This window comes from Pristiophorus japonicus, chromosome 14, assembly GCF_044704955.1.
Source record: "Pristiophorus japonicus isolate sPriJap1 chromosome 14, sPriJap1.hap1, whole genome shotgun sequence".
Classification (NCBI taxonomy): domain Eukaryota; kingdom Metazoa; phylum Chordata; class Chondrichthyes; family Pristiophoridae; genus Pristiophorus; species Pristiophorus japonicus.
In genome coordinates, this window is record NC_091990.1 from 25,287,953 (window position 1) to 25,301,742 (window position 13,790).

A 13,790-nucleotide genomic window follows, 5' to 3' on the forward strand; every position below is an offset into this window, starting at 1 on the left:
GGCTGGGGGTCTGGACTGTGGGGGGATCATGAGTCTGTCGGTGGGGGGATTGGACTGAGGGGAGTGGGGGGTGTCTCAAGCCTTGGTAGGTGGAGGCTGGAATGGGGGGATCGCAAGTCTCTGGGGCAGCCACAGGTTTGAAAGAGCCTCTATCTCTGTCATTTCCCCCAATCGACAACTGGCCCAATGCGTGGAAACATAATGACACTGAGAGGAAAGTGAGACCACATGAAGGGGCAGATACATTCCTCAATATTTGGTTTCAGATGGGTACGCTTCTGCTTGTGGAGTTGAGTTACGGGAATTTGTGCTGACACCTTGGTTCACCGTTTAGCAGACTCATTCTGATGTGGGCACAGCAGGTGTTTGTTTAAACAAAGCACAACACAATGCAGGTCCACACCTGGCATTGTTACACGTGGGTTGTCGAGAGTTTCTGGTGGGGGCAGGAGGTGGAGGGGAGGGAGGGAGAATGAAGGCGGTGGATGTGTTTTTGTAGGATGAGGGTGGGGGCTATGTAGAGGCAGGATGAAATTGTGTGCTGTGTATATGCAGGATGAGGGTGAGGGCTGTGTATATGCAGGATAAGGGTGGGTGCTGTGTATATGCAGGATGAGGGTGAGGGCTGGGTATATGCAGGATGAGACTGGGGGCTGTATATATGCAGAATAAGGGTGGGTGCTGTGTGTATGCAGGATGAGGATGGGGGCTGTATATATGCAGGATGAGGGTGGGGGCTGTATATATGCAGGATGAGGGTGGGGGCTGTGTATATGCAGGATGAGGGAAGCTGTGTTTAGGAGACCGCGGTATCTAAGGACTTGCCCGGTTTCAGACCATGCACAAACTGCAGCCACCCTCACATGGAGCCAGAGCTGCATATAATCCACAGGTTTGCGATTTTCAGCTGGTTACTTTCGAAGGGAACGTTGGGCGGGCGAATAAATTAATGAATTTAATGGAAGGCTGCGGAGTAAGGGGGGGGGACCCGGCTAGCAAAGTTCCCCCTAAGCTGCACAGCGCGCGGACCCGCAGCGATCGGAAGATCCCGCACAAGTCGCTCGGCAGTTGTTCCGCTGGAAAAGAATCCGTGCAGCAAATTTAAAGGGAACGTGCACCAAAAATAAACTTTAGAGGGTAAAGCAACTAAAAACTGCCTGTCTCTTGTTTTGAAGGCCAGAAGCTGTCAGTGGAACAGTTTCTGAACAGACTTCCTAAGTCTGTCATCCGGGCTGGGAAGGTGGTCGATATCCGGGGTGAGATCAAAGACATCCTGCAGGTAACCGTAGGGGTGGGTAAAATCGACATGCAAATGTATATCCGAATGGGGTCAGACAAGCCAACAGAATGGTAAAGCACACCCCCACGTGCCTCCTCGATTGCAGAGCTGGCTGGTAGATCAGTGGCCTGTGCTCCCAGACCGGGGAAGCAATGAGGGGGAGAATCGTACACTCTCAAGCTAGGGCAAGGAAAAATCAGCTAGGATCCCTTCTCCCGATCTGTGTCCTGATCCCCACCTAATCCGATCCATCATCAACATCAACATAGCCCCAAAGCAGCGACAGCAGCAGAAGCAGAGCTGCAAAAAAGTCAATGCCAGGGCACTCAAAGACGCAACTCTGAGAGCCCTATACAGCCAGCGCCTCACTGCTAACTTGGTGACCCTTGATGACCCCGAGACTCAGAATGCCCACAGCGCCTGGTCTGCCCTCCAGGCCTCCATAACCAGTGCCTGTGAAGAGACGCTCGGTCACTCAACCAGGAAACACCAGGACTGGTTTGATGAGAATGACCAAGATATCCAAGAGCTAATAAATCACAAGCGCAGGGCATTTCTGAACCTAAAACAACAACCCAATACGGGAGCAGCAAAGCAGCATTACAGACGGCTTAAGGCCGAGGTCCAACAAAAACCCGCGACCTAAAGAATAGATAGTGGATGGAGAAAGTGCAGGAGATTCAGCAGCTGGCTGGCAGCCATGATGTGCGAGGTTTCTTCACTGCAGTCAAGTCCACTTATGGCCCAAGCACCCAAGGCCCCACCCCACTGCTGGCCAAGAACGGGGAGACAATCATCAAGGACACCGAGACAGTCAGGACCCGCTGGAAGGAGCACTTCGAAGATCTCCTGAATCGAGACTCTGCCTTTGACACGAGTGTCCTCGACTCCATCCCGCAGCATGCTACCCACCATCATCTCAGCAAAACCCCAACCCTGCACAAGGTAGAAAAGACCATCCGCCAGCTCAAGAACAACAAAGCAATGGGAGTGGATGGCACTAAAGTATGGTGGAGAGGCACTATTGTCACGAGTGCATGACCTCATCTCTCTCATCTAGAAGGAGGAGAGCATGCCGGGAGATCTCAGAGATGCAGTAATCGTGACCATCTTTAAAAAAGGGGACAAGTCCGACTGCGGTAACTACAGAGGAATCTCCCTGCTATCAGCCACTGGGAAAGTCGTCGCTAGAATCCTCCTCAACCGTCTTCTCCCTGTGGTTGAGGAGCTCCTCCCGGAGTCACAGTGTGGATTTCGTCCACTATGGTGTACAACGGACATGATTTTTACGACGCAACAGCTGGAAGAAAAATGAAGGGAACAGCACCAACCCTTGTACATGGCCTTCTTTGACCTTACAAAGGCCTTTGACATGGTCAACCGTGAGGGACTATGGAGCGTCCTTCTCCATTTCGGCTGCCCCCAAAAGTTTGTCACCATCCTCTGCCTGCTCCACGATGACATGCAAGCCGTGATCCTGACCAACGGATCCACCACAGACCCAATCCACGTCCGGACCGGGGCCAAGCAGGACTGCGTCATCACACCAACCCTCTTCTCGATCTTCCTCGCTGCAATGCTCCACCTCACACTCAACAAGCTCCCCGCTGGAGTGGAACTAAACTATAGAACCAGTGGGAACTTGTGCAACCTTCGACGTCTCCAGCACAGATCCAAGACCGTCCCATCCTCTGTCGACGAACTACAGTACGCGGACGATGCTTACGTCCGCACCCATTCAGAGGCTGAACTCCAAGTCATAGTCAACATCTTCACTGAGGTGTACGAAAGCATGGGTCTTACACTAAACATCCGTAAGACAAAGGTCCTCCACCAACCTGACCCTGCCACACAGCACTGCCCCCCAGTCATCAAGATCCACGGCGTGGCCCTGGACAACATGGACCACTTTCCATACCTGGGGAGCCTATTATCAGCAAGGGCAGACATTGATGACGAGGTTCAACACTGCCTCCAGTGTGCCAGCGCAGCCTTCGGCCGCTTGAGGAAAAGAGTGTTCGAAGATCAGGCCCTCAAATCTGCCACCAAGCTCATGGTCTACAGGGCTGTAGTGATACCCGCCCTCCTGTATGGCTCAGAGATGTGGACCATATAAACTAGACACCTCAAATCGCTGGAGAAATACCACCAACGATGTCTCCACAAGATCCTGCAAATCCCCTGGGAGGACAGACGCACCAATGTTAGCGTCCTCGATCAGGCCAACATCAGGCATTGCAGCACTGACCACACTCGGCCAGCTTCGTTGGGGCGAGCCACATTTTCGCATGTCCGACACAAGACTCCCAAAGCAAGCACTCTACTCAGAACTCCCAAACGGCAAGCGAGCCCAAGGTGGGCAGAGGAAACATTTCAAGGACACCCTCAAAGCCTCCTTGATAAAATGCAACCTCCCCACCAACACCTGGGAATCCCTGGCCAAAGACCGCCCTAGGTAGAGGAGGTGCATCTGGGAGGGTGCTGAGCACATCGAGTCTTGTCCCCGAGAGCATGCAGAAAGCCAGTCCCACCCACCCTTTCCTTCAACGACTGTCTGTCCCACCTGTGGCAGAGACTGCGGGTCCAATATTGGACTGTTCAGTCACCTAAGAACTCACTTTTAGAGTGGAAGCAAGTCGACTTCGATTTTGAGGGATTGCCTATGATGATGACGGCCTGTGCTGAGATAGCTGATGCCAACCAGGGAAGCAATGAGGGGGATAATCTTACACTTTCAAGCTTGGGCAAGGAAAAATCAGCTCGGATCCCTTCTCCCGATCTGCGTCCTGTGATTCCCTTGCTGGAGGGTGCGAGGCTGAGCAGGACGCAAACAGAATCGACGGTGCTGCCGTGTGTGAATGACCTGCCGACACCCGCTGTCTTGGCTCAGACACGAAGAATGGCCATGTGGGTTACATTACACGGCGCTGTTGCAACCTCGAGGCATCCTAATGCGCTTCACAGCTAGGAAATTACGTTTTGAAATATAAAGACTTGGATTTATATAGCGCCTTTCACTACCACTGGTTGTCTTAAAGCGCTTTACAGCCAATTAAATACTTCTTGGAGTGTAGTCACTGTTGTAAAGTAGGAAACTCAGCAGCCGATCAGCACACAGCAAGATCCCACAAACAGCACTGAGATAAATGGCAGGCTAATTTTTTTTGGTGACATTGGTTGAGGGAGAAATACGGCCTAGGACACCAGGGAGAACTCCCCTGCTCTTCTTCGAATAGTGCCCTGGGATCTTTAACATCCATCAGAGGAGGCAGGAGGGGCCTATTTAACGTCTCACCAGAAAGATGCAACCACTCCCCACCCCCTCACCCCACAGCAAACACCAGCAGTGGAGAAAATGTTACCATATTAGTTTATTGAAACTAATGTACCACGGGATGAGATCATTGTATTCACGGTAACCACAAGCAAAATGCAATCAGATTTTATCTTTCACGGTTCTGAGATCTGGAGAGAAATGTCCCAGCCCTGTGATAGTGCATAGAGAAGGTTCTGGATTCCAGGCCACGGGTCAGCATGACACTCCTGATCAATGGATATAAATGAGAAATCTCGCGCTGGGACATTTATATGCAAAGTTGTGAACCTCATGCAGAAAGTCATAATGCACACAGTGAGCACAGAGATTCACTGTCATTTCCCTATCAGCACTGATGTATTTTAAAATCAGTGGTTGCCCGACAGGCTAAAATGTTGCTCGCAGCTCAGTGAATAGTGCCCCATATCCATGGCAACTTGCAGTCCCAGGTGTTGGAGAACAGTTCCCAAATCTTTGCAGGTTTCTCGGTTCTGCTTCGAATAATTTTTGATCTCTTAAGAGTCAGACTTGGCTCAGTCTGTTGGTATCATTCTCGTCTCCGAGTCAGAAGGTCGTGGGTTCAAGTCCCACTCCAGAGACTTGAGCATAAAATCCAGGCTGATACTCCCAGTGTGGTACTGAGGGAGTGCTGCACTGTCAGAAGCATCCTCTTTCAGATGAGACGTTAAACTGAGGTCATCTCAGATGGATATAATTGGTTGCTGCATTTGACTATGAAAAAAAGAATGACTTCACTTCAAAAGTAATTCATTGGTGTGAACCACTTTGAGACATTCCGAGGATGTGAAAGATGCTATATAAATGCAGATTTATTTGTTCTTCCAAGTATTTACATGACACAGTATATATTGGTCAGGATATTTCACCTCTTTATACTGTGATTCTATTTTTTTTTTTAAACAAGCCCTTCGATTTGATACCAGCCTGTAACTCACGTCCATCCTGAGTATATAAACCCAATGAATCCCTCGAATAGATTTCAGCCTGTAACTCACTCTCAGGAGCTGATGCAGTTTGGCGGTGGTCTGAGTTAGTCCAGTGTCTCCGGGCTCTCTCTCAAACTGTTACTGATTTATAGGCAGGATAACCAGTGTGTGTTTGCTGCCGCCTGGTGTTGATTATCAGGCGCTGAATGTATATGTAATTAGAAGCAGTATAAGTTTCCCAAATAGCAAAACCCAGGACGGAGGCAGAAGGATTCCCAAGGAGGTGTCATTGGAGAGGGATCTGGAGCCACCTCCGAACTTCGTGCCAACCACACTGGGCGTTGGGCAGGGTGGGAAAAGGGTGCAGAATAGACACAGAGAACCAGGGTGCTATATTTTGTCAATAGTAAACAGACTCTCTCTGGAAAAGCGAAGGAAATTATTTTCTAATAAACTTGAAGTGGTGATGCCACAACGGTTTGTAGGATTCTGTGAATGACCTCGTCTTGCGGGCAGGCTCCGCCCATAGTGCCATGAAGGTGAAATGATCCGTAGCTAAAGCAGTCCCTGGTCCGTAGGATATTCCCAGTAACCCACTATCGGGATACTATCCTAGCTTATTGAAGTTTATGAAATGTATCTCCAGACAAGGATGAGACCCTGGCGTGGGGTAATGGGCAGCGTCGTTCTAGGCTAACTGTTTTCATTTGTTCTTCCTGTAGGTCCATTCCAATCCAGCGGATGAAAATATGATCCTAATCAAAACTCCATCTCTAATAGCACTGAGAGAGAGGTACAGGAGTCGGTGATAACAGGATGTGGGCGGATGGGGGAGGACAGCTTGATTTACCCGGGGTGGGGAAGAAAGAACAGGAATCCGAGATTCTGTGTTGGGTGAATCAAGAACTGCGGAAGGAGTGACTGACTGACCTTTCTCGTTCCATCTTAGAATCAATCTTGCAGCACAGGAGGAGGCCATTCAGCCCATCGTGCCTGTGTTATCCAACTAGTCCCGCTCCCCTTCTCGTTCCCTATAGCCCTGTAAAATGTATCCTCCTCTCCCCTCTGATTATTTTGGCAATTACCTTTAAATGTGTGTCCTCTGGTTGATGACCCGCCTGCCAGTGGAAAGTTTCTCTCTACTTTATCAAAACCCCTCATCATTTTGAACACTATCAAATTTCCCCATAGCCTCGGCCAATGGCCTGGACCGATGTCCAATGTCTTCAGCCTGTGTCCTAAGCCAGTGTCCAGTGTGCTGACCCAGTGTCCAGTGCCTGAGGCAGTGTCCATTGCCCTTGTCCAGTGTCCTGAGCCAGTGTCCATGTCCAGCATCCATGTCCAATGTCTTGAGCCAGTGTTCATTGTTCAATTCCAGTGTCCTGGGCCAGTGTCCATTATCCATGTCCAGTGTCCTGAGCCAGTGTCCATGTCCAGCATCCATGCCCAATGTCTTGAGCCAGTGTTCATTGTTCAATTCCAGTGTCCTGGGCTAGTGTCCATTATCCATGTCCAGTGTCCTGAGCCAGTGTCCATGTCCAGCATCCATGCCCAATGTCTTGAGCCAGTGTTCATTGTTCTTGTCCGGTGTCCTGAGCCAGTGTCCATTGTTCTTGTCCAGTGCCCTAGGCCAGTGTCCATTGTCCAGCATCCATATCCAGTGTCCTGAGCCAGTGTCCATTGTTCTTGTTCAGTATCCTGGGCCCGTGTCCAGTGTCCATTGCCCTTGTCCAGTGTCCTGGCCAGTGTCCATTGTTCTTCAGTATCCTGGGCCCGTGTCCATTGTCCATTATCCATATCCAGTGTCCTGAGCCAGTGTCCATTGTTCTTGTCCAGCATCCATGTCCAATGTCATAGAAACATAGAAAGTAGGTGCAGGAGTAGGTCATTCGGCCCTTCGAGCCTGCACCACCATTCAATATGATCATGGCTGATCATGCAACTTCAGTACCCCATTCCTACTTTCTCTCCATACCCCTTGATCCCTTTAGCCGTAAGGGCCACATCTAACTCCCTTTTGAATATATCTAATGAACTGGCCTCAATAGCTTTCTGTGGTAGAGAATTCCACAGGTTCACAATTCTCTGAGTGAAGAGGTTTCTCCTCATCTCGGTCCTAAATGGCTTACCCCTTATCCTTAGACTGTGACTCCTGGTTCTGGACTTGCCCAATATCGGGAACATTCTTCCTGCATCTAACCTGTCCAATCCCGTCAGAATTTTATATATTTCTATGAGATACCCTCTCATTCTTCTAAATTCCAGTGAATATAAGCCTAGTCGATCCAGTCTTTCTTCATATGTCAGTCCTGCTAGCCCGGGAATCAGTCTGGTGAACTTGCGCTGCACTCCCTCTATAGCAAGAATGTCCTTCCTCAGATTAGGAGACCAAAACTGCACACAGTACTCAAAGTGTGGTCTCATCAAGGCCCCTGTACAACTGCAGTAAGACCTCCCTGCTCCTATACTCAAATCCCCTCGCTATGAAGGCCAGCATGCCATTTGCCTTCTTTACTGCCTGCTGTACCTGCATGCCTACCTTCAATGACTGATGTACCATGACACCCAGGTCTCGTTGCACCTCCCCTTTACCTAATGTTACCATTCAAATAATATTCTGCCTTCCTGTTTTTGCAACCAAAGTGGATAACCTCACACTTTTCCACATTATACTGCATCTGCCATGCATTTACCCATTCACCTAACCTGTCCAAGTCCCCCTGCAGCCTCCTAGCATCCTCCTCGCGGCTCACACTGCCACCCAGCTTAGTGTCATCTGCAAACGTGGAGATGTTACATTTAATTCCTTCGTCTAAATCATTAATGTATATTGTAAATAGCTGGGGTCCCAGCACTGAACCCTGCGGTACCCCACTAGTCACTGCCTGCCATTCTGAAAAGGATCCGTTTATTCCCACTATTTGCTTTCTGTCTGCCAACCAGCTCTCTATCCACGTCAATACATTACTCCCAATACCATGTCCCTTAATTTTACACACTAATCTCTTGTGTGGGACCATGTCAAAAGCCTTTTGAAAGACCAAATAAACCACATCCACTGGTTCTCCCTTATCCACTCTACTCGTTACATCCTCAAAAAATTCCAGAAGATTTGTCAAGCATGATTTCCCTTTCATAAATCCATGCTGACTTGGACCGATCCTGTCACTGCTTTCCAAATGCACTGTTATTACATCTTTAATAATTGATTTCAACATTTTCCCCACCACCGATGTCAGGCTAACCGGTCTATAATTCCCTGTTTTCTCGCTCCCTCCTTTTTTAAAAAGTGGGGTTACATTAGCTGCCCTCCAATCCATAGAAACTGAACCAGAGTCGATAGAATGTTGGAAAATGACTACCAATGCATCCACTATTTCTAGGACCACTTCCTTAAGTACTCTGGGATGCAGATTATCAGGCCCTGGGAATTTATCGGTCTTCAGTCCCTTCAATTTCCCTAACACCATTTCCTGACTAATAAGGATTTACCTCAGTTCCCCCTTCTCGCTAGACCCTTGGTCCCCTAGTATTTTCGGGAGGTTATTCGTGTCTTCCTTAGTGAAGACAGAACCAAAGTATGTGTTCAATTGGTCTGCCATTTCCTTGTTCCCCATTATGAATTCCCCTGATTCTGACTGCAAGGGACCTACATTAGTCTTCACTAATCTTTTTCTCTTCACATATCTATAGAAGCTTTTGAGTCAGTTTTTATGTTCCCTGCAAGCTTACTCTCATACTCTATTTTCCCCCTCCTAATTAAACCCTTTGTCCTCCTCTGCTGAATTCTAAATTTCTCCCAGTTTCAGGTTTGCTGCTTTTTCTGGACAATTTATATGCCTCTTCCTTGAGCCAATGTCTTAGGCCAGTGTCCAGTGTCCTTGTCCAATGTCCTGGGCCAATATCCAGTGTCCTTGTCCAGTGTTCTGAGCCACTGTCCAGTGTCCTTGCTCATTGTCCTGGGCCAGTGTCCATTGTCCTTGTCCAGTGTCCATTGTCCTTGTCTAGTGTCTTGAGCCAGTGTCCGGTGTCCTTGTCCAGTGTCCTGGGCCAGTGTACAGTGCCCATATCCAGCATCCATGTCCAGTGTCCTGAGCCAGTATCTTGGGCCAGTGTCCAGTGTCCTGAGCCAGTGTTCAGTGTCCTTGTGCAGTGTCTTGGGCCAGTGTCCATTGTCCTTGTCCAGTGTCCTGGGCCAGTGTCCAGCGCCCATGTCCAGCATCCATGTCCAGTGTCCTGAGCCAGTATCTTGGGCCAGTGTCCTGGGCCAGTGTCCATGTCCAGCATCCATGTCCAGTGTCCTGGGCCAGTGCCCAGTGTCCTGGGACAGTGTTCATTGTCCTTGTCCAGTGTCCTGGGCCAGTGTACATTGTTCTTGTCCAGTGTCGTGGGCCTGTATCCATTGACCTTGTCCAGTGTCCTGAGCGAGTATCCTGGGCCAGTGTCCATTGTCCTTGTCCAGTGTCCTGGCCAGTGCTCGTTGTCCTTGTCCAGTGTCCTGGGCCAGTGTCCATTGCCCTTGTCCAGTGTCCTGGGCCAGTGTCCTGAGTTGATTTCCTGCTCCCGTTGGCATCACAGAGTTCTCTGTTTTTCGATATCGCAGGCTGATGGCCAGTGAGGAAAATCGCCCGGTGCCGAGAAACATCTCCACTCTCAGGATCAAGTCAGAAAATGGAGAGAAGACATACATCGTTAAAATGCTTTTCTCCGAGACAATCGGAGATCTTCGCTCTCACCTCAACCAGTGCAGGTAATGAATGGGCTGGCAGTGCGTGGGCCTCGAGCCTCTAGTGGGAGGCTCCGAGCGTTGGAACACAAACATCACCCCGGGAGTGGCAGGAAGCGGGCTCGTGGCTCACAGTCCCCACTAAGCTTGTATTTCCACGAGTTTAGAAATTTAAGGGGTGATCTACTTAATAGAGTAGATAGAGAAAAACTTTACTCTGGGGTGGGGGAGTCCAGGATCAATAGGTAAAACCTTAAAATTAAAACTAGGCCAGTCAGGAAGCACTTCTTCACACAAAGAATAGTGGAAATCTGGAACTCTCTTCCCCCCCAAAAAAGCTGTGGATCCGAGGGGCCAACTGAAGTTTTCAAAACTGAGAGCAATAGTGCTGAGATACAGATCAGCCATGATCTGATTGAATGCCGGAACAGGCTCAATGGGATTGAATGACCTCCTCCTGTGCCTCTGTTTTAATGACAGTTATAAGCGATTACACTGTCCACCATAACTGTAAATCAATGGCAGTGTGGGCAGTCCAAGACAAGAAATCATCTGTGTATTGGCAAACTACACTAACCTTGCGCTCCCGAAATGGGAACCCTGAGTGTGTGCTCACCGTCAGTGTGAATAGTGCTGGAATCCTGCTCACAACGAGTGAGTGCTAACAGTGAGTGTGAATCTCTGAGGCCTGAGCATGGTTCATTGGTGCTGAAATCAGGTTTTGCTTTGCCCTGTGTTCTGGAAGATTTGCGGGTTCCTGGTGCCAGCACTGCTGTCACACTGGTGGGGAGGGGCGGAGCCGGGGTGGGAGAGGTGGGGTCCAAGATGGGGAGAGGTAGGGCCCATGGTGGGGATAGGTGGAGCCCATGGCGGGAGAGGTGGGGCCCACGGCGAGAGAGGTGGGGCCCACGGCGGGAGAGGTGGGGCCCACGGCGGGAGAGGTGGGGCCCACGGCGGGAGAGGTGGGGCCCACGGCGGGAGAGGTGGGGCCCACGGCGGGAGAGGTGGGGCCCACGGCGGGAGAGGTGGGGCCCACGGCGGGAGAGGTGGGGCCCACGGCGGGAGAGGTGGGGCCCACGGCGGGAGAGGTGGGGCCCACGGCGGGAGAGGTGGGGCCCACGGTAGGGAGAGGCGGGGCCCACGGCGGGAGAGGCGGGGCCCATGGTGGGGAGAGGCGGGGCCTACGGATGGGTGGGGCCCACGGTGTGAGAGGTAGGGGCCCACGGTAGGGAGAGGCAGGGTCCATGCTGGGGAGAGGCAGGGCCTACGGTGGGAGGAGGCAGAGCCATGGTAGGGAGAGGCGCGGCCCATGGTGGGGGAGAGGCGGGGCCCACGGTGAGAAAGGCGTGGCCCACGGCGGGAGAGGCAGGGCCCACGGTGGGAAAGGCGGGGTCCATGGTGGGGAGAGGCAGGGCCCACGGTGGGAGAGGCGGGGTCCATGGTGGGGCGAGGCGGGGTCCATGGTAGGGAGAGGCGGGCTCCATGGTGGGGAGAGGCGGGGTCCATGGTGGGGGGAGGCGGGGTCCATGGTGGGGGAAGGCGGGGCCCATGGTGGGGGGAGGCAGGCTCCATGGTGGGGGGAGGCGGGGCCCATGGTGGGGAGAGGCGGGGCCCATGGTGGGGAGAGGCAGGCTCCATGGTGGGGGGAGGCGGGGTCCATGGTGGGGAGAGGCGGGGTCCATGGTGGGGAGAGGCGGGGTCCATGGTGGGGAGAGGCAGGCTCCATGGTGGGGGGAGGCAGGCTCCATGGTGGGGGGAGGCAGGCTCCATGGTGGGGGGAGGCGGGGTCCATGGTGGGGAGAGGCGAGGCCCATGGTGGGAGAGGCGGGGTCCATGGTGGGGAGAGGCGGGGTCCATGGTGGGGAGAGGCGGGGCCCATGGTGGGGAGAGGCGAGGCCCATGGTGGGGAGAGGCGGGGTCCATGGTGGGGAGAGGCGGGGTCCATGGTGGGGAGAGGCGGGGCCCATGGTGGGGAGAGGCGGGGTCCATGGTGGGGAGAGGCGGGGTCCATGGTGGGGAGAGGCGGGGCCCATGGTGGGAGAGGCAGGCTCCATGATGGGGAGAGGCGGGGTCCATGGTGGGGAGAGGCGGGGTCCATGGTGGGGAGAGGCGGGGTCCATGGTGGGGAGAGGCGGGGTCCATGGTGGGGAGAGGCGGGCTCCATGATGGGGAGAGGCGGGGTCCATGGTGGGGAGAGGCGAGGCCCATGGTGGGGAGAGGCGGGGTCCATGGTGGGGAGAGGCGGGGTCCATGGTGGGGAGAGGCGAGGCCCATGGTGGGAGAGGCGGGGTCCATGGTGGGAGAGGTGGGGTCCATGGTGGGGAGAGGCGGGGCCCATGGTGGGGGGAGGCAGGGTCCATGGTGGGGAGAGGCGGGGTCCATGGTGGGGAGAGGCAGGACCCACGGCGGGAGAGGCGGGGCCCATGGTGGGAGAGGCGGGGCCCATGGTGGGAGAGGTGGGGTCCATGCTGGGGGGAGGCGGGGCCCGCAATGGGCTGAAGCGGGGCCCACGGTGGGTGAGGCCCCTCAGCCTCGCCTTTCCCCCAAAATGTACAGACTTTTAAAACCCATAGAGGTATCATTTAATGGGTGGAGCTGGTCTCTGAAAGAGGGATGTGCTTGTTGGGCCTGATTGCCCAGAATTCCTGTGTTATGTGCTGGGACTTTAAGATTATGCCTGGCGGTCGATGTTTTTCAGGGGAGAGCAGCAGGTTGATTATGACATTATCAGCACGTTCCCGCAGCAAGTCTACAGTAACCAGTCCAAGACACTGGAGGAGTGTGGGCTCATTCCGAACGCTATGCTCATCCTGCGCACCCAAAGGCCCCAGCTCCTCGACCAACAGCAGGGAGCAGTCAGACAGTATGAAGAATAAACTCCTTGGAACGAGGACCTCCAGTCCAGCCACTGGTATTTGTCGCCATTCAATTCCCCTCAAACCACGTTGGTAAAACAAGCCCGCATTCACCCATCAATATTGGGAAGAGATCGCAGCAACTGAGTGTGTGTATGTGTCTGACAATATCCAGGAGAAACGCCAGAGTATATTAACAAAAGTTATCTGTAAATCTTGGATTCATTACTCCTTTGTTTTCACCTTATTCTCCCAAACTGTTCCGATTGACCCAGTTTACCAGTCACGGAGCTTGATGTTAAATGCCCAAAATAGCCAATTAATGAGCAATTTACCTGCAAGTTCATTAGTGAAGATGTTATCAAGCAAGGTCAGAGGTGAGAATCCCCTAACCCTAGCCCTCCCCCTCCCACCACATACACACACAGATTGTAAACCGTGCGAGAGTTTATTCAGCCATGAACTCATTGAATGGCGGTGCAGGCTAGAAGGGCCGAATGGCCTACTCCTGCACCTATTTTCTATGTTTCTATGTTTCTATTGACATCCTCAACCTGCAAAACCTGCTGGGAAAAGGAAAGCAAAATGTCTGCCTCTGTGGGCTGGTTGAATGGTTTGATTTTCACTCCCGCCACTGACTGACTGACCTGTCACTCACATCCTACCT

At 52.3% G+C, this 13,790-nt stretch overlaps 1 protein-coding gene across 2 annotated transcripts in view; it reads left to right on the top strand.

The window, feature by feature from the left end:
* ubxn11 (UBX domain protein 11) overlaps positions 1-13,351 on the top strand; it is a 68,717-nt gene extending 55,366 nt beyond the window's left edge. For both annotated transcript variants that reach the window (XM_070898996.1, XM_070898995.1), the window contains 4 exons: positions 1,176-1,279; positions 6,265-6,335; positions 10,146-10,292; positions 12,967-13,351. In XM_070898996.1, the coding sequence (XP_070755097.1) occupies positions 1,176-1,279; positions 6,265-6,335; positions 10,146-10,292; positions 12,967-13,144 (500 nt within the window). In that variant the 3' untranslated portion in view covers positions 13,145-13,351. The remainder of the gene's footprint in view (positions 1-1,175; positions 1,280-6,264; positions 6,336-10,145; positions 10,293-12,966) is intronic.
* Positions 13,352-13,790: the final 439 nt, after the last annotated feature.